At 41.0% G+C, this 17,991-nt stretch overlaps 2 protein-coding genes across 2 annotated transcripts; both read left to right on the top strand.

Annotated features, from left to right (window-relative positions):
* The first annotated feature begins 120 nt into the window (after positions 1–120).
* Positions 121–6,512, top strand: polr2g (RNA polymerase II subunit G). The gene is made up of 8 exons (XM_049586781.1): positions 121–444; positions 2,721–2,830; positions 4,903–5,062; positions 5,297–5,347; positions 5,453–5,518; positions 5,646–5,717; positions 5,893–5,926; positions 6,201–6,512. The coding sequence occupies exons 1-8, from the start codon at positions 433–435 to the stop codon at positions 6,212–6,214; spliced, it is 519 nt and encodes a 172-aa protein (XP_049442738.1). The 5' UTR covers positions 121–432; the 3' UTR covers positions 6,215–6,512.
* A 129-nt stretch (positions 6,513–6,641) lies between these two features.
* Positions 6,642–16,601, top strand: eef1g (eukaryotic translation elongation factor 1 gamma). The gene is made up of 10 exons (XM_049586779.1): positions 6,642–6,731; positions 7,656–7,814; positions 8,060–8,123; positions 9,239–9,381; positions 9,572–9,715; positions 9,842–9,971; positions 11,775–11,979; positions 13,530–13,702; positions 14,761–14,885; positions 16,234–16,601. The coding sequence occupies exons 1-10, from the start codon at positions 6,720–6,722 to the stop codon at positions 16,390–16,392; spliced, it is 1,314 nt and encodes a 437-aa protein (XP_049442736.1). The 5' UTR covers positions 6,642–6,719; the 3' UTR covers positions 16,393–16,601.
* Positions 16,602–17,991: the final 1,390 nt, after the last annotated feature.

Genomic DNA, 17,991 nt, shown 5'->3' with positions numbered 1-17,991 from the left:
CAATCACAGAGCAGCATGCAGTCACGCCTGCCAACTGGCCCCGCCCTCTTGCACTACTCCTCCCTGCCGCTAGGGAGCAGGCTGTGCGCGCGGTGTAGATGTTGTTTCCATGGTTTCCATTGAGCGCTTATGCCTGTATGTAATGCAGTTTACAGCCAACAAGCTCCACAGGTAAAACGTATATCTATAGTTTGAGTATAAACGGGTTAGTGAGGGCTTTCTGTCTCTAAATATTAACTATATACTCCGGAGTTGTTCCATACAGTGACTCCCTGCGAGTCAGAACTCAGGGTACCACTGTTGCTACCGACACCATAACCCGGAAGTGACTCATGAGCGACGGTTGGCTTTTATTCATGAAGTTCACAACGTTTCGGATAATTTATTAAAACCCAAAGAGTGATCGAGTGCGAGTTGAACGTCGCAGCGGAAATGTTTTACCATGTAAGTATGTGTATTATCCTCCGTGTGTGAGCCGGCTGTTAGCAGTGTACGGTTGTTTTGTTTGTCAATTAGCGACTAGCTTAAATGTTTAGCATAGCTAATGTGGCTAAACAAAACTTCCAAATCCACGCCGCGTTGATTGGCGGTGTTGCCATAAAGCCATGCAGATATACCACCAGCTTGATTAACCTGATACACTGAGGCAGAACCCACAGCATCCCATCCATAAAGGACATTTTTAAGGACTTTAATTTTTCGTATTGTCGGATTTCCCATAATCTATATTCATTGAGGAATACAGAGGACTACAGCTTGAACACAAACGGCTTTTTACAGTACGCACAGTTACAATCACATTCCTTAAAACTCCCCAAAGAATATTTTGATCATGATCAGGAGACAGATAAACAATTCAATCTGCAGCATTAAATAGAAGTGCCGTTTCAAGTGTGTACAAGATGCTGATCCTCTCAGTCCCAGCAGGAACGAGATTAGGGGGTCTGATTGACCCGTGAGGAGTGGCGAACAGTATGGAGGTGCCCAATGGGGATTTCTGTGCGTTAGAGCCAGAGTTATACAATTAAAGATCCTCCATACCCTTCAGAATTAAAATAGAATAGATCCTGGTATGGTTGTGGGCATCTGGGAGCTTTGATTAATTTGTTTAGGCACTGCCAAGTCAAGTCCTTTTGGAATGAAGTCTGTCATTGGATCTCAGCAATAATGAATATAAATCTTTCCCCATGTCCTCTGGTTTGCTTGTTGGGTTGTAGGGCTGCACAAGTTCAGTCAATACAAGACTGGAAAACAGTAGGCTTTTACTTGTTGGCTGTTAATAGAATGATATTGTTGAACTGCAGAATTGGGAAGCCAGCATGGTCCTCGATAGAAGCTTGGTTGCTTGAGTTTTCCAGTCTCATTAGTGTGGACAGAATAGCTGACATGATCAGTGACACAACTTTTTGAAGGGGGGCAAATTTGGGATTGCATGTGAACATAGTATATTTGAAATACTGTTAGACCGACACTGAGCAGCCCTATTTGAAGTATTCCAGAATTTCTGGTTTCCCGTATAAATGGCATGTAGCCTACTCCTTAAGATATATGAATTCATCTAGTAATTATAAGGCGTAGTACTGTATACCCCCCTTTAATGTCTTATGTTGTCACATAATATGTTACTGTATTATTTTAAACCTTTTGTTGCTGTCTTTGTTATTGTTGCGGTTGAGGTATGTCTATTTGTTGTCCTTTTGTGGTATGTCTATATTAATATGATAAAATAAATGAATGAATGAATGAAAAATACAGAGGACCATCTCTTTGGAACAACCCACGGTGTCTATTGATCCTTAACAAGTCTTAAAATGTTTTAAATTCAATGTTACAGCAATAAGGCCTTAAAAGTCACTAAATCGTCTTAAATTTGAATTTGTGAGGTGTTAAATAAACATTTGATCTAATTTCATTTATCCATTTTTTTAAAATTATTTTTGTGAAAATGAGTGAAGCCTTTCTATGTAAAAGTTCACATTTCTAATGTTACGAATCTTTAAAAATCTATAATACTGTAATTTTACTTCATATTTGCACTTACCTGTTGGCAAAATGTAGGTTGATTTAACTCAACACTCTACCTCTGCACAAGACCACATATATACTACTTACCTACAGTGCTTACCTGCAATGCTTAATTAGGCAAAACATGATTTGTTCCAAAACCTGTCCTAAATTTGGTTAAAAGGTGTCTTGAACAGGTCTTTAAAGCATTGAATTTAACTCTCTGATACCTGTAGACACCTTGCAACCTCTTTCCATTGCTACAATCAACATCAACATTATCATTAGGCTACATAAAAAACATCTTAAAAGGACTCTAATTTACAAATGCTCTACAAAGACACTTCATTGATTCATTTGTAATTAATTCTAGCTTGTAAAAACATTTTTCATATTTGTACACTTCTTTTAATTTGTAGTACTGCTGGTCTTGAAACTGTGATCAATTTTGCAATCTTTGTTTTTATCTTTTTCTTTTTAAGGTGTCATTATTGCTATTTAGTAGGGGGCATGTCTTCATAAGCCAGTTTTGGCTCCTAACCTCTTCTGCACAATGTGTACACTTTATAAATGCTTACTGTCTTGCCTATACACAGGTATGTGCAAATAAATAACCTAAACTAATAACTTAAAACAGTATCTTATCTCATGCATCCCACGCTAACATTGCTATTGGAAGCAATGTCCTGTAATTCACGCATTTTCTGTGTTTCCAGATTTCTTTGGAGCATGAAATCTTACTACACCCGAGGTATTTTGGCCCTAACCTCCTGAACACCGTGAAACAGAAGCTCTTCACAGAAGTGGAGGGTACATGCACCGGCAAGTGAGTAGCTGCAAGACTTAATTATGTGCAATTATATACAAAAAAAAGCGTGTTATTGTTCCGAGAGCTTCTTAGTTTAAATGGTGAATAGGCTGTAATTTGACTGGAAAGTTAAGTTAACCTGTCATTTCAGTGACACATTGCATTTGTTAGGTTGGAACAGATGTTACTAAAGTGCAGTGAACTTCAGTCTAATGCAGAGGTTAGTGTAAGCACTTTTAGGGGAAGAGGCAGAAACATTTTTTTTTTCTGGTAAGGTTATCAAGAAATAAAAATATTCTGGTATGATGAATTATTGTATGTTCCATTTGAAAATTATGTCATAATATGTGTAATAATTTTGTCAACAACAGTTACAGTTAGTTCCGGCCCTGCAATCTGATTGGTCGAGAGACAGTAAAACCGTGATGATACTGGAGTACAACATCATGGTTATTTCACTGTGTATGTATCACTCCGCCTCACAGCTGATTGCAATCAACAATCAAATCAAAACTGACGGTTAGTGTGAGTTAGGTCAGCAGTTGCGTTGTAGGCTAATTAATTCATCCACTGTCAAACAGCCAAAAATATGGATTTATTTCCTAAAATAAGTTTTGAATTGAACTATGAATGGTCATCAGAGGAAGATGAGGGAGAGGAGAAGCTGAATCCATCTGAGCCCACATCCAGGTTTGTCAGTGTTTCGTCAGTGGAGCTCAATGACTTGGAGAAAAGCAACATACTGTCAGATCAGAAGGCAGAGTCGGCTGTGCCTGTGAAGCGACAGTCCACTATGCAGTCACCAGAGACTTATTTCACCGGCTGCACAATTAATGGAAAGTGCAGATAAATGTGTATAAAGAGTAAGTGCCTGGCGCACCATGTTTGCGTTACATAGCAACGGTGACAGCGGAGTCCTGAGGGAACTATTTTTGTTGGCTGAAGACAAATAAAATGCTTAAATTATCTATTTTGTCCTCATTTTTCAACATTTCTTAATCAGCCTTGTTTATTTAACCGTTGAGCCTGCGGCCTCGTGCCTACGACCGAATCACAGCCGTGACGATATCACAGTACAACATCACTCCCTCTCGTGTGATATTGCTTAAATATTACACATAAATTGGCCTGTGGGGGTTTTACAAACTGTATAGCACATGACGCCACCTGTGCTTTGACCCTTGCCATGGATAAGGGCAACCCCCCCTAAATAACTCTTGAAAAAGGGAAATATGGAAGAAACCTCAGGAAGAACACCTGAGGAGGGATCCCGCTCCCTGAACAGACAGATGACCAATAAGCTAGATGTTGTGTGTACAGAATAGACCAACATAATAAAATTAAGATATAGACAGTCCATATGACACAATGATACATAAAATTGAACACATGACAAAGATTGATTCAGGAGGATGTTAAAGGGGAACTATTGTTTTTTTCAACCTGGGCCCTATTTTCTGATCTACTTTTGTCTAAATGAGTGATAGGATGTTCAATATTTGACCTTTCTCCAGTACGAAGCTCAGGCTGACCTGCCTGCAGCCTCTGAGCGTGCGCTATATTAAATAATAGGGCACTGGGATAGCGGCAAACAACGTCAAAATATGTCCACTAAAAGTGCATTTTTTTCACACAGATAGGCATCAGATTGTTAGTATAATTATGCGACAACATAACGGAAAGAAGAAATGAACGTCTGTGTTTACTTTTAGCTGGATTCGGACATGTTCCTCTGCCTGTTGCTGCTCCCTCTCTCTCCTCGTCCGCTCTTCAGTTTCAATGAGTAGTGTCCGTGTATGTCCGACCATGTCATTATGTCTTCTAGTTTTATGAGATACCAGTATCATCATTCTAAAATCCAGCCCTCTATAGTCTCTGAGAGACTGAAATGTCAACCGGGATCGCTGACGGGTCTCAGAGGATTAAAGCTGTGGGTTTTGATCAGGCAATTTTAAAAAACAGCCAAGGGCAAAAGATGAGACAAGATATTTGTTACGACAGTATCAACATGCAGAACAAATTATTATATTGCATTTCCATTCCTACATGCACATGTACATGTCATTAATTTATGTAAATCTCTCCTTCAGGTATGGCTTCGTCATCGCAGTCACCACTATAGACAACATCGGGGCGGGTGTAATCCAGCCTGGGAGAGGGTTTGTCCTCTACCCGGTCAAATACAAGGCCATTGTGTTCCGCCCATTTAAAGGGGAGGTGGTTGATGCTGTGGTCACTCAGGTTAACAAGGTGAGGGACAAACAGTGCAAGTTTGCTGGATACCTGAAATATCTGTATTTTATTTTGGCTTATGGAATTCCCTACTGTTGTGGAGTACGTCTTTTAACTTCATCACAGTAAATGTGCTCAAGAGTTTATGCTTCTTTAGTTGTGGATGTGTTGAATATGAAGTAATTAATAACTGATAATGGAAATTTTCTTTTTGTGACTTATCCAAATTCTATATTTTTCCGTGTCTTGCAGGTTGGCTTGTTCACAGAAATTGGTCCCATGTCTTGCTTCATCTCTCGCCATGTGAGTCACATTAACATCTACAGTTATTGGCCGAGTCAGTCGACCTTTAATGTGCTTTTTGATTTATGTATCATCTTTATCTCACATGTATTTTTGTTTATGCAGTCCATCCCCTCAGAAATGGAGTTTGACCCCAACTCCAATCCTCCTTGTTATAAGACTGTTGATGAGGTAAGAACATTCATTGTTTCTTATCACCAGGCAGAGGTTTAAAATAATTACAGTAATACCAGAAAGTATTTAATGAAATAAATGTTAACCAAATAGTATTATAAGGGTGTTTTCTTTTCTTTTTAAGGACATTGTAATCCAGCAAGATGATGAGATTCGGCTAAAGATTGTGGGAACAAGAGTGGACAAGAATGACATTGTACGTCTTTCTTTTCTGATAAGGACTGCGTATTTCTCTTGGCCATAAGCTAACATAACAGTAAATGCTGTGTCACTATGTCTCAGATGTTACCCAGCAGGTTATAGAAGTGATGTACTGTAGGCCTGTGTTAATAGGCATGAAGTTAAAAACAAGCTTTTCCCTTGTTTTTCAGTTCGCCATTGGATCTCTCATGGATGATTATCTGGGTGAGTATTACACAGAACATCGTCATACATGGGAGACCTGCTTGTTAGATTGGCATGAAGTGATAAAATGCCATACATAGATTTATTTAATGCCAAGTTATTCTGCACAATAAGGAAGATATGCTCCATAGTTTGACAAAACAGCTTTTGTGTTGCTTTAATTTGGTTACTGTGGCTATAGTGGAATAATTGTGGCTGTGTTGCGAGTTATAAAAATGTTTTACTCTCTCTTTTATGATGATTATTAAACTTGCCTTCTGTCCCTTTTTTCCAGGTCTTGTGAGCTGATTCGCCCCAGAGAGAGCACATTTCACGTGGGACATTTTATGTAGTAGTTTAGTTACTTTTTTGTGTAAAATGAATATTTTTCTACACTGATTGACATGGTGTGGTCGTAGCAACATCGTTTTATTATCGTGCTGCACAGCCTACATTTGTTTTAATGGGAATGGGTGCAAGATGGCATACAATGCATCAGTAGCACATAATGATTTACCAATTTTTTCATGTATAATTCACAGTGTCTATCTCAAATATTGTTTTGTGTTTTTTGTACACAGGCTGTAATAAAGTATTAGTTGTTAAATCTTGGTATGTTCATGCTTTAAATGTCACAGTATGTTACTTTGTCAGGGCATGATGTGCAGCTGTGTCTGTGTGAGATGAAGCTGAGCATCACCCTGTCCCTAAAACACGAGGCGAAACGTGAACGCGGAAACTCCAAGTGCGCGCACGGCTTGTGGCCGTAAATACGTCACTGGTGCGCTCGCTCTTTCTTTCTCTCGTCCTGAAGATGGCGGCAGGGGTGAGTAAGATGGAAAGATGGCTAACTTGAGGGTTTTCTGTAAACTTTCCCGGCTCAATCCACCGAATATCAGGCCCATCTGCAGTCTTACCGAGCAGCTTGTCATATTTACACTGCTCTCGGTCTGTTAAGCAGCTGTTAGCGGGGGTATTTACCAAGAATTTCATTCAGCGTTCATACAAACTGGGGTTAGCTTAATGCTAACCTGACGTAGCATTCATAGTGAATGACGCCCCTCTCCTGGCCCAGGCTTGTGCCACGTTAACATGGCTATTTTCCAGCTGTGGAAACATACTCCTGCATTTAATAATGTTTTCGCCTAACGTCGGTGCTTATGTCCTGTTTTTGTAGTCCTCAGGCGAACCTGTTTTTGACTTTATCTAAAGCTAACGTTATGCGAAGGAATACTATCTGCTCACTGTTACCGGTAAAGCCAGCTAGCATCAGTTAGCATTTCAAGCAAGCTAAAAGCCACGTGAATATAGCTCAATTTTTACTTGAAGTCGGTCAGAGAGGTACATGTGGCCTGGTAGCCTTCAGTTGTATTTATGTACACCCCAGTTTCACAATGCTCCCATTCCTGCCCAGTCATTTAAATGGTTGAGCATCCAGAGTTGTATAGCATCATGAATTTGTATGTAAAGTACTACCAGAGCAAGCTGTCTCCATTTAAACTGGATGTGTGGCGTTATTTTCCAAAACTGTCCAGATATTTCATTGTGTGTTTGAAAATAATAAACTGCATTACAGGGCCAGATTAATTTTGCACCATAGTGAGGTATTGCCATGAGAACATCCTTAGGTCCCCTCAACTTTTTGTTAACCTGCTAGCAATAATAAGTCATGCATGTACATTCAAAGCAGATTTGTTATGTTTGTTTATATTGTTTGTTAATTGCAGTGTCGTCTCCCCCCTCTTTCCAGACTCTTTACACGTACCCAGAGAACTGGCGGGCCTTCAAGGCCCAGATTGCAGCCCAGTACAGTGGGGCTCACCTCAAAGTTGCCAGCAGCTCCCCTGCCTTCACCTTCGGGCAGACGAACCGCACTCCTGCCTTCCTCAACAACTTCCCTCTGGGCAAGGTCAGTGCTGTTAAGCTCAGCTGTTTCTCAGTAGCTCTTGTTTCAGTTGCAACAATGAATGTGGCGAATCAGTAACGGCATTTCAGTCGCTCAATTATAATCAAATATAGAAGTGCTGTAACTGGTTTGACTACTCCACTGTTACGTTGCCAATCATGTTTCATCATGCACTTGACTGCAGTGTTCACTTGTTAAAAACATGCTACATGTGTTAAGTTATTCTTGAATTCTGCCATTGTTTGTAGGTACCTGCCTACCAGGGAGATGACGGCTTCTGTCTGTTTGAGAGTAATGCCATTGCTCACTACTGTAAGTCTGTTTACTAATAATATCATTCTTTTAAGTCTCTTATGCTCTATACATTTGGGAGTTCATGCAGGAGATCCACATATTATTTACCTAAAGTTTAAAGGAAGCACAGTAAAAGCCTTCACACACTGAGTCCTTTTTTTGTTGTTGTTTTTTTGGATGCATTTTGTTAATTCCGTTATCAGGGGAAAAAAACTGTTACGCACAGAAACCTTGCACACTGATTCTGATGTGTTTTATTTCTCTATTCTTTGTGAAAATTTGCAATTTGAGACAAAATTGAGACACGTTTCCTCCTTTGCCCCTCACCACTGAAGTTACTTATCTGGCTGTCACCTCTCCCTCCCTGTCTATCATTTGGTATGGCAGCTGCATGAAGGGGCGGAGCTGTCCCCCCTCCGTGTCTCCACATTCTGTGTGCAGGTCACATCGTCCTCCTCTTCGTCTACCTGAATATTATTATCTGACCTGTTGAAAGTGAGCTGTCTGAGTTTTATGAAATGATTCTGTGCACCCTGTTCCTCTGTCTTGTGGCTGTGTCCCAGTACCACATTTTCTTCACTGATTCATGGTCAAACGTCTTTAAAGGCTTCTGACAGATGTTCTGAAAATTTTCGACAAAAGTTTCGGACTCAGTGTGCAAATGTGATTGACACAGCATGAAGTCATATATAATTTTAGATGTGACAATTTTGGACGAACCAAAAAGACTCAATGTTCAAAGGCCTTAAATACTTTAGGGGTTAAGGGAGTGTTTCTCCTCGTATACTTGGTGTAATAGTGTAACTTGTCATTTGAGTCAGCTAACATTAATTAATTCGTAAATTCACAGGTCACTGAGCTAGCATGTGCAGTACATGGGTTCCTGCACACCTAAATGGAATGCCACCATTAGTTGTACCCGATAGATGGGCTGCATGATTAAAATGTTTGATGCACTGTTGGCAGCATTCTGTCAGATGTGTAAAGGTCTGCACTTGTAACTGCTCTGCTCTGTAACTTGCTGTTGGAATTCATTTTCTATGTTTTCAGTGTACAAATGTAGAATGGAAATGAAATTGTGACCCTAGAGATTTTGTTTTTTTTTAAAAAACACTTCCACCTTTCAACCACAGTGAGCAATGATGCCCTGCGTGGTGCCACTCCCCAGGCCGCAGCCCAGGTCCTGCAGTGGGTGAGCTTCGCTGACTCAGAGATCATCCCTCCAGCCAGCGCATGGGTCTTCCCCACTCTGGGAATCATGCAGTTTAACAAGCAGGTACGCAGCTCAGCATTTTCTGGTCAAACTAAACACTTAAATGATTATTTGGTCGTTGTGGTGGAAGGTTGGTGCCAGTTTCACTTGGACAGAGTGTGACACCCTGTAATTAAGACTTGGCACTTGACCCTGTTGCAGAGTTAATGTTGTGTAGTCCAGCACAGTCATTCTTCTGTCTGGGTCTGTCCAGGCCACAGAGCAGGCCAAGGAGGACGTGAAGAGGGCCTTGACCGTGCTGAACCAACACCTGAACACCCGTACCTTCCTTGTGGGAGAGAGGGTCACCCTTGCTGACATCACTGTGGCCTGCTCCATGATCTGGCTCTACAAACAGGTCTGACATACACACTGCAGATAACAGCCACACAAAGTTGCACACTCTTTCATTGATTTTTTTCACATTTTGTAGAGCAACATTTGATTTGATATGCGAGTCACAACGCCTGTCTGTCCCCTGCAGGTCCTTGAGCCCTCTTTCCGTCAGCCCTACACCAACGTGACTCGCTGGTTCACCACCTGTGTCAACCAGCCCCAGTTCAAGGCTGTTCTAGGAGAGGTCAAGCTGTGTGAAAAGATGGCCCAGTTTGATGGTGAGTCACCATAAATGAGATTTAAAAAAGGGCTCTCATACACTGAGCATGAGGCTGGCTGCTGGCGCACACTGTTTAATTAAAAGTATGTAATTAGACATGCACTTCCCTTAATTTTTGAGCTGAATTCAACAGACGCTTATACTGCTGTTTGTAAGGCTGTACCCAACTCAGAATTATGTCAATTGAATCTTCAGATTTGGCTGTTAAAGTTTGAACAGGGTTCAGCAGGATGTTGAGTGACTGTGGCGTTGGAGTAATATAGTAAACAAGCTAACTGCACTAACGATTTGGAACTGTGCCACGACATTTTTGTTGATACTAGATATCAAAAGCCAGAGACTGTATCGTATTAAGGTGTAGTAAGCTACCACTTTACCACCTCCTAAGCAGAAGAGATAATGTTACTCAGAGCCTTATGTTGCAGAGTCTCTCCTCTGTGCTGCTATCGGCATGTCTGCAGCTTTCTGTACCAAAGAGTAGCATTAAAGTAAGAGCACTCGCATCACAGCAAAAACTGGGTACCAAAATGTCCCCAGAAGTACACTGCATAGCACACTGACTACAAAAAATAACTGCTATTTGAAGCAAGCTCAGTCGACTGAGGGGTATCCGACTGACTATTCCAATCTCGACTTTTGAGGGCAAGCCCGTTTACACTCACTTGTTGAAAGGCTGTATTGTGTTAAAGGCCTGGGTCTTAAACAGGGAGTCCTTGACCCTGGGGGGGTCTGCAGAGTTACTGCAGGGGATCCGCCAAAGTTTAGTAATTTCATCAAGTTTTTCTTTTTTTTCCAAAAATGAAAATGTCAAAATACGCGAATATGTGAATCCAATATTATTGATAAAGATAAATAGTTAGATAAATGTTCACCTAACTTTACAGCTAAAATAAACACGTTTACAGACTGGTACAAAAACCTGTTTTGCTCTCTACCGCTTATTTCCCCCTTCTTGACAACTGTACAAGAGGTGAATTTTTATATGACTCCCCTGTTTTACATTTTGTCAGGGCTTAAAATTACGCCTAATTAAGGGTGGGCCGCTTTGAGTGACAGGTTGGCTGATACCCAAATATGTTGACTTCTGGCCTCAAAAACCAAGATGGCGAGAGCAGAAATGCCAAACTCGAGGCTTCAGACTGGGAGTTAACAAACCAGTGGGTGCTGTCACAGTAGCCATGTACATTATTTTTACAGTCTACAGTGTAAATGTTTGAATCTGCCAGTCATAATTATTTTAATAAGTTAGTATTGTATGCACCAAATAAAGGTATGTGTACTCATGATACTTAAAGTAACCCTACTTGCTATTGTAGGCCCAGTTTAATATGCAACTCAATTTTAGGCATTAGTGGGTAGTGTCGTTCTTTAACAAAAGAACTAGATGTGATTTGACGTACATAGGGTTTACACAGCCATTTACTTTTTATTAAATGTTAATTAATATAAAGAAAATACTGAATTACTCTTACGGGACAGAAAATTTTCTTTAAAACAAACATCCAATTTCTGGCTTCCCTATTTGGGAAGAACAGATGGTCCCCTGTCATTGGGCAAGGCAGTGTCCAGTCATGGCACCAAGTCTTAATCTGACAGGGGAAGAGAAATTTAAGACCATATATTCATCCCAGCCATCTCAGTTTCAGTGAGTAAAAGGCTGTTTCATGATATGGGCACAGTTTAAAAGACATAAGACAAAGCTACTTGCAGGTTTTGTAGTTCTGAGTACAAAACCAAAGTCTGATAATTGTAAGTTTTAACAGAAAAAACATGTTTTCAATATTTTGTTCTGTCTCTCCAGCCAAGAAGTTCGCTGAGATGCAGCCCAAGAAAGACGCCCCTCCGAAGAAGGAGAAGGGAGGAAAGGAGGCAGCCAAGCCCCAGGAGAAGAAAGAAAAGAAAAAGGAGGAGAAGAAACCTGCCCCAGAGGAGGAGATGGATGACTGTGATGCTGTTCTGGCTGCTGAGCCCAAAGCAAAGGACCCCTTTGCACACCTCCCAAAGAGGTACAAATATCTTTATGCTTTCCTTGTTGTGTTAAACATTTAAAAGCTCGCAGTGCAGGATTTGTAGTCCTCAGACTTCCCTGATTGGTGTACGACCAAACACACAAACAGATGGTCCCCTGTCATTGGGCAAGGCGGTGTCCAGTCATGGCACCAAGTCTTAATCTGACGGGGGAAGAAAAACCTAAGACCATATATTCATCCCAGCCATCTCAGTTTCAGTGAGTAATAGGCTGTTTCATGATATGGGCACAAACCAGATTGAACCTTAAAGATCTACAGTTGATCTTTAGAGTAGTCAAACTTCACTCTATAAGATGCGTTTGGTTGTGTAAGTCGTCGGTAGTGCTTCAGTTTGACTTTGCATCAAATCAAGTCAAACTAATCACAAATCAAGTTTTTAACCTTGTTAACATGTTCATACAGTGTTTTGATATGCTATAAGACAGTGGCTGTTAACCAGGGGTCCTAGAGGGAGTGCCATGGCGTCCCTAGAAAAATGGGAAATGGTTTATTTATACTATTTAATTCACTGTAGAAGTGATCCCAATGTGAGTAAGAGTCATAAGAGTGCCTGTTCTGATCATAGGTTTCACTTCCTCCACAGTTATCTCCTCAGCTATAGTTGACAAGTACAGAATTCTGGTCTTAATCATATCTTACAACCAAAATCTTTTCAGTCAGTGGTCTCTGAAGTGAAATCTTATTAAATGGGGACCTGGTACCTAATCTGTATCAATTTAGGGGTCCTTGAGATGATAATGGTTTAGAAACACTGAGAATTCAAAATGAGAATTCAGTGCCATTGCTGAGCTTTTACTCCTTGGAACAGCAGTGCACCAATATCAGTCTCAAAAACATGGATTCAGACTGCCAGTATTTCTTACGCCACGTACCTAAGGAACCAATCCCATCAACTTGCAGGGCAGGGTGTTCCACATTGTTAGCAGAACACTACGGTGAAATGAGGGGTATCAGAGGAGAAGCCAGGTGTAGCTATGTATCGGTATTTTCAAGCAAAGCCTCACTTTCAAGTCAACTTGTCTGAGCTGTTGATGGGGAGCAAGGTTCATTTAACATTAGCAGCATATTATCAGCTGTTTTGTTAATGTAGTCAAGCCAAAGGCTCATGTTAATCTGTTACTGTTTAATTGCTGAAGAGAGGGATGAGCAGAGTTGAAGGTGAGTGGGTTTGCTTGCAGGCAAGAGGCGGATAGGCAGGTGCAGTTATAGGTGGGGGCAAATTTGCATGTGCATGTATTCGTGCATACAAAATGAGGTGAAAAGTTACATCTCAGCCATTTTAAGGCATGAATGGATTTTTTTCCATGGAAAAAAACTTCAGTGTGTGTAATTTTGATGAACGGATACATTTTAAGGTGTTAAATCAATGCCACGAGAGGAACTTTAAAGTAGAGTTAAACATTTTTTGAGTCTATTCATATTCTTTGTCACTTGCCTGATTTCCACACCTCGTGTTTCTCTCTCTTTGCCCTATATGTATAGAGAGCAGATGTACATTACCCGTCCTTCTCCCTCTACTTTTTTAGCCCATTTGTCATGGACGAGTTCAAGAGAAAGTATTCCAACGAGGACACCCTGACAGTAGCCATTCCCCACTTTTGGGAGCACTTCGACCCGGAGGGGTACTCGGTCTGGTACAGCCAGTACAAATACCCCGAGGAGCTCACACAAACCTTCAAGAGCTGCAACCTTATCACAGGTGAGACTGAGCAGCTGCCACTATATCCAGCAGCTTGAATCCAAAGTGAATGACTTCAGGGATTGTGAAGTAATTGTTTTTCAGACCTACTTATGTTATCTGGAGCAATGTTGTGCCTTTTGTGGTTGGAAACGAAGTCCAGAAAGTAACTTTTTAGATTTGGTCTTGGTTTGTCATGTATGGGGGTTTACTTATTCATGTATTGGCACGGGTTTCCCGTGTGTTTATGGCGGCTCCCATAGTCCAAAGACAATGCAGGTCTGTTTAATAGTGGTGTACATGATGTTTGTTGTGTCATCAACACATTGGGGATCAATCCTTACCTAAAGGTTGCATTTTTGTGAATGTTTTCTTAATGGATTGCAAGCAAGGCTTGTAGAATTATTAAACATCACCTGGAGGTCTATTGTGTATATGCTATAGCAACATAAACGCATTTCCTGGTGGGTTTTGTCCCATATTTTAATGTAGCAAAGCTTTTCTTTGAAGTTAAATAAGGTCATACTAGAGAATAGAGAATACACAACTGAGGTTAAACAAGGTTGGTCGTTGCTCAAGCCAGTGCTTGTACTGGAGATGATTAGATTTCATAACCTAAAATGCTCCCTCTCAGAGCAGAAACAGCCCTGTACACCAATCAGGAAACACACCTCTAGGGGAAAGCATATGGTCCCCTGTCATTGGGCAAGGCAGTGTCGAATCATGGCACCAAGTCTTAATCTGACAGGGGAAGAGAAACTTGAGACCATATTCATCCCAGTCATCTCTGTTTCAGTGAGTAATAGGCTGGTTCATGCTGTGGCCACAGTAAAATCACTGACCTTGGGTACTGAAATGTAGAGAATAACTACGCTGCAGGTGTTGTAGTGTTGGCCTTAATGTTTAGCCATATGTAAGGAGGAGGAAAAGAAGTTAATGTTGATAATCTAGAAAAGACTTGTGTCAAATGTTCAGAGAAGTCCTGTTTTTTGTGACCAGTACAGTTCATGTTGTATATGTTAAGTTGTGACTCACTGTTTCTATTAATTGATAAAAAAATTCTCAAACCTTTTTCACAGGTATGTTCCAGCGTCTGGACAAACTCAGAAAGAATGCCTTCGCCAGCGTCCTCTTGTTTGGCACCAACAACGACAGCGCCATCTCCGGTGTCTGGATCTTCAGAGGCCAGGAACTGGCCTTCACTGTAAGTTCTGAAAAGGATGAACACACTGTCCACAATGTCCCAATAACATCACCACCCTCAAGCAATAAGGGCTTGTTTTAAACAAACTGATCTGGGCAGTTATTTATGTGTGTGGTTGTGGTGTAACAGTACACAAGTCAAGGTTTGTTTCACACTGGGGTTGGTTTAGGAGTCACAGAGCAGTGCAGTGAGGGGGAGAAAAACCTCACATGCATAAGGATCGGTTTGTTTTAATTTAACAAGGTTGGTGTCAAAGGCAGACAAAACCATCTCGCTGAGGCAAAATTTTGCCCACTTGCAACTTAAGTAAACTATTGTCATTAGAAAAAAAGGGAACGTTTAACACACTTCTGCATTACACTGTACAAACACAACATTTGTGCATTAAGAGGTGTGTTGTTAGTTCCACCTTGACTATATTTGATCATTCAAAGCACAAACATTTATTATCCCAGTGATCAGCACATCTGGGTGATGCTGTCATTGTCATTGCATTTACATACCCTACAACTCTGGAGCAACGCCAATGCACCGTCCTCGTCTTACACACAACTGTTCATCGGTTGCTGTTGTAGCTGACCGGGTACCTGCAGACAGGTCCTCAGCTGCTGTCATTTGAGCTTGCCATGGTGTGACTGACTCGTATGCCAATCCACTCGTTGTGCTTACCTCAATATGTTGTGAATGGCGTACTGCCTAAAGTATCCAGGTGGAACTTGCATACAGAATATTCTGCATGTGGCTGTGTGCAACACAACTTGATGGTTTGGTAGGTATACATGAAATGCAACTCAACATTAAACGGAAGTTTCTGAAGTAATAATGTTTAATTGGATGATACTCTTATCTCGGTTAGTTGGCAGTCCCCTGTCATTGGGCAAGGCGGTGTCCAATCATGGCACGACGTCTTAATCTGACAGGGGAAGAGAAACTTGAGACCATATTCATCCCAGTCATCTCTGTTTCAGTGAGCAATAGGCTGGTTCATGCTGTGGCCACAAACGATGTCCAAGCTAAACATTTAAAATGGATGTAATATCAGATGTTGTAGGTTGGTAGGTGTTTCCACTGCTGCTTTTGTCACAAGCTAAATTAGACTGCTGCTCAGAATTTGAACATGTTGCGTGAATACAAAATAAAATGTTTGACATTTTGACATTGTTCGGATTGTTAAAAGCATTCTCTGCAGTTTTTATGCTCTGCATTTCAATGCACATAATGCTATGGTCCAAGTATTCTCTACAGGGTAATCTGTCATCTAATAATCAGTTGTGGTGGCACTATCAGTTCATCAGACATCAAGGTAATTCATTCACATTTGAATGACATGTTCTTATTCCCCTCCTAGCTGTGTCCGGACTGGCAAATCGACTACGAATCATATGACTGGCGCAAGCTGGATCCAAACAGTGAGGAGTGCAAGACTCTGGTAAAGGAGTACTTTGCCTGGGAGGGAGACTTCAAGCACGTGGGTAAAGCCTTCAATCAAGGCAAGGTCTTCAAGTGAGAGGACACTGGGGCAGTCTTGAGCGAAAGCACTCTGCGCTTCTGCTTTCCAGCACTTAAAACCTACGGACTTTCAGCCACCACGTGCTTACTTTACTGCAAGAATGACAGTGTCAAGACGAGTGATTTGTCTCAATGGCCCCAAACTGTTTTTTTGTTGTTTGACCTGCGAAATAAAGCATTTTCCACAATGCCATCTATGGGATTTGATGTCTGTGGTCTGACTTCAGTTTGTTTTATGAGCAGTAACCTATCTACAGATACATTTGATTGGTGCCACCCAGAAAAGAAACAAGGAAATAATGGTGGGAATGTTTAGTTTGGTGCATACCATGATCAATAGAGATTTGCAGAGTAATGCAAACTTGCTTTAAAAAGCCTTGCTATAGTTATGTAGCAGTGAGTTCACCTCTCCTGACATCCACCTTGTATGTTACAACACTGAACACCAACCACACCCAATGACAATGCAGGGTGTGGTTGGAGATGTGTCAAAGTTGATATTTGCCACCAGAAGAGGTCAGTGAAACAAAGCTTTTCAGCTTGGTGTCAAGTTACTGTAACCTACGACTCACCAGAAACATTTGCTCTAGTTACACTGATGTCGTGAATGTGTGAACACATTAAGCCTGCATTCTAATTGGGAAACATTTTCTTTTAGAACACTTAAAGTACTCCCCAGAGGAGCAGCTGTTTATCACAGTAACATCTCCACTGTAGGCCAAAGGTCCGGCTGAAGTTCTCTCACTCCTGCAGGGGGCAGCCAAAGACTTGTCATGGGAAAGCAGCAGAGGGAGCATGACTGGGCCGAGCTCTGTGGTTTGCTCAGACTAAGACAAAGAATGTCGTCTGCTTTAAACTATGGGTTCTTGTTTTGATGTTTCTGGTGCTTCCCAGAGGAGAGAAAGCCTGAAATGAATCTTTGTGAAGAGGACGCCCTTTAAAATGTCTTCTACAAGGCCAAAGGGTCACCAACACAATATTTGTATTTCTTCCCTCTTAGTTTAACTGAGACAGAACACGTTAAGCTTTGTTAAATCTTCCCCAAAACCTTACAGATTCATATTGTGAGAACATGCACATTGGAAACCAGCACTGATGGATAAAGCAAAGCCTGCACATCAACTACAAAAGTTAATTCCCTTACAATTTCTTTTTATAATGACATGAACATGCACACAGCATTTCATCAATGAATCATTTGAGGACAACTTCTTTTCGTTGTATGATTTGACCACACCCTACTGAAATGCAGAAATACCATGTTTCGGTGCCTACTTCTGCAAGTTGGTATCGTTTAGGAATAAAAAATAGATCATGCTGATAATCAGCCATTTTCTTTGCACGCAATTCATCAGAAACTTGCTGCAAACTTTCCCTTAATTTTCTTTCTTTCCTAATGATAGAGGAAATCTTTCTGAAGCTTAATTTAACTTGTTTCTGTGCCTGGTAGAGTTTACGTATGACTGTGGGGACAAACCATTTGTTTTAATCGGACACATACCCAACCGTATTGAAGCTTACATCGTTGTTGACCGTTGCCACACCTGCAGCCTGGCTTATCCTTTCACTTCTGCTATAACTGAATTCTTTGTTCGGA

Source organism: Epinephelus fuscoguttatus, linkage group LG9 (assembly GCF_011397635.1).
Source record: "Epinephelus fuscoguttatus linkage group LG9, E.fuscoguttatus.final_Chr_v1".
Classification (NCBI taxonomy): Eukaryota; Metazoa; Chordata; class Actinopteri; order Perciformes; family Serranidae; genus Epinephelus; species Epinephelus fuscoguttatus.
Note: the sequence above shows the minus strand (reverse complement) of the source record. Positions and strands in the feature narration are given on the sequence as shown.

What these genes read in the sequence shown, in the direction of transcription:
- eef1g (XM_049586779.1), top strand. An exon ending in TGATCTGGCTCTACAAACAG is followed by an intron (nt 9,716 to 9,841) that starts GTCTGACATACA and finishes TGTCCCCTGCAG; the next exon opens with GTCCTTGAGCCCTCTTTCCG. An exon ending in AAAGATGGCCCAGTTTGATG is followed by an intron (nt 9,972 to 11,774) that starts GTGAGTCACCAT and finishes CTGTCTCTCCAG; the next exon opens with CCAAGAAGTTCGCTGAGATG.
- polr2g (XM_049586781.1), top strand. An exon ending in GTTATAAGACTGTTGATGAG is followed by an intron (nt 5,519 to 5,645) that starts GTAAGAACATTC and finishes TTTCTTTTTAAG; the next exon opens with GACATTGTAATCCAGCAAGA. An exon ending in GAGTGGACAAGAATGACATT is followed by an intron (nt 5,718 to 5,892) that starts GTACGTCTTTCT and finishes CTTGTTTTTCAG; the next exon opens with TTCGCCATTGGATCTCTCAT.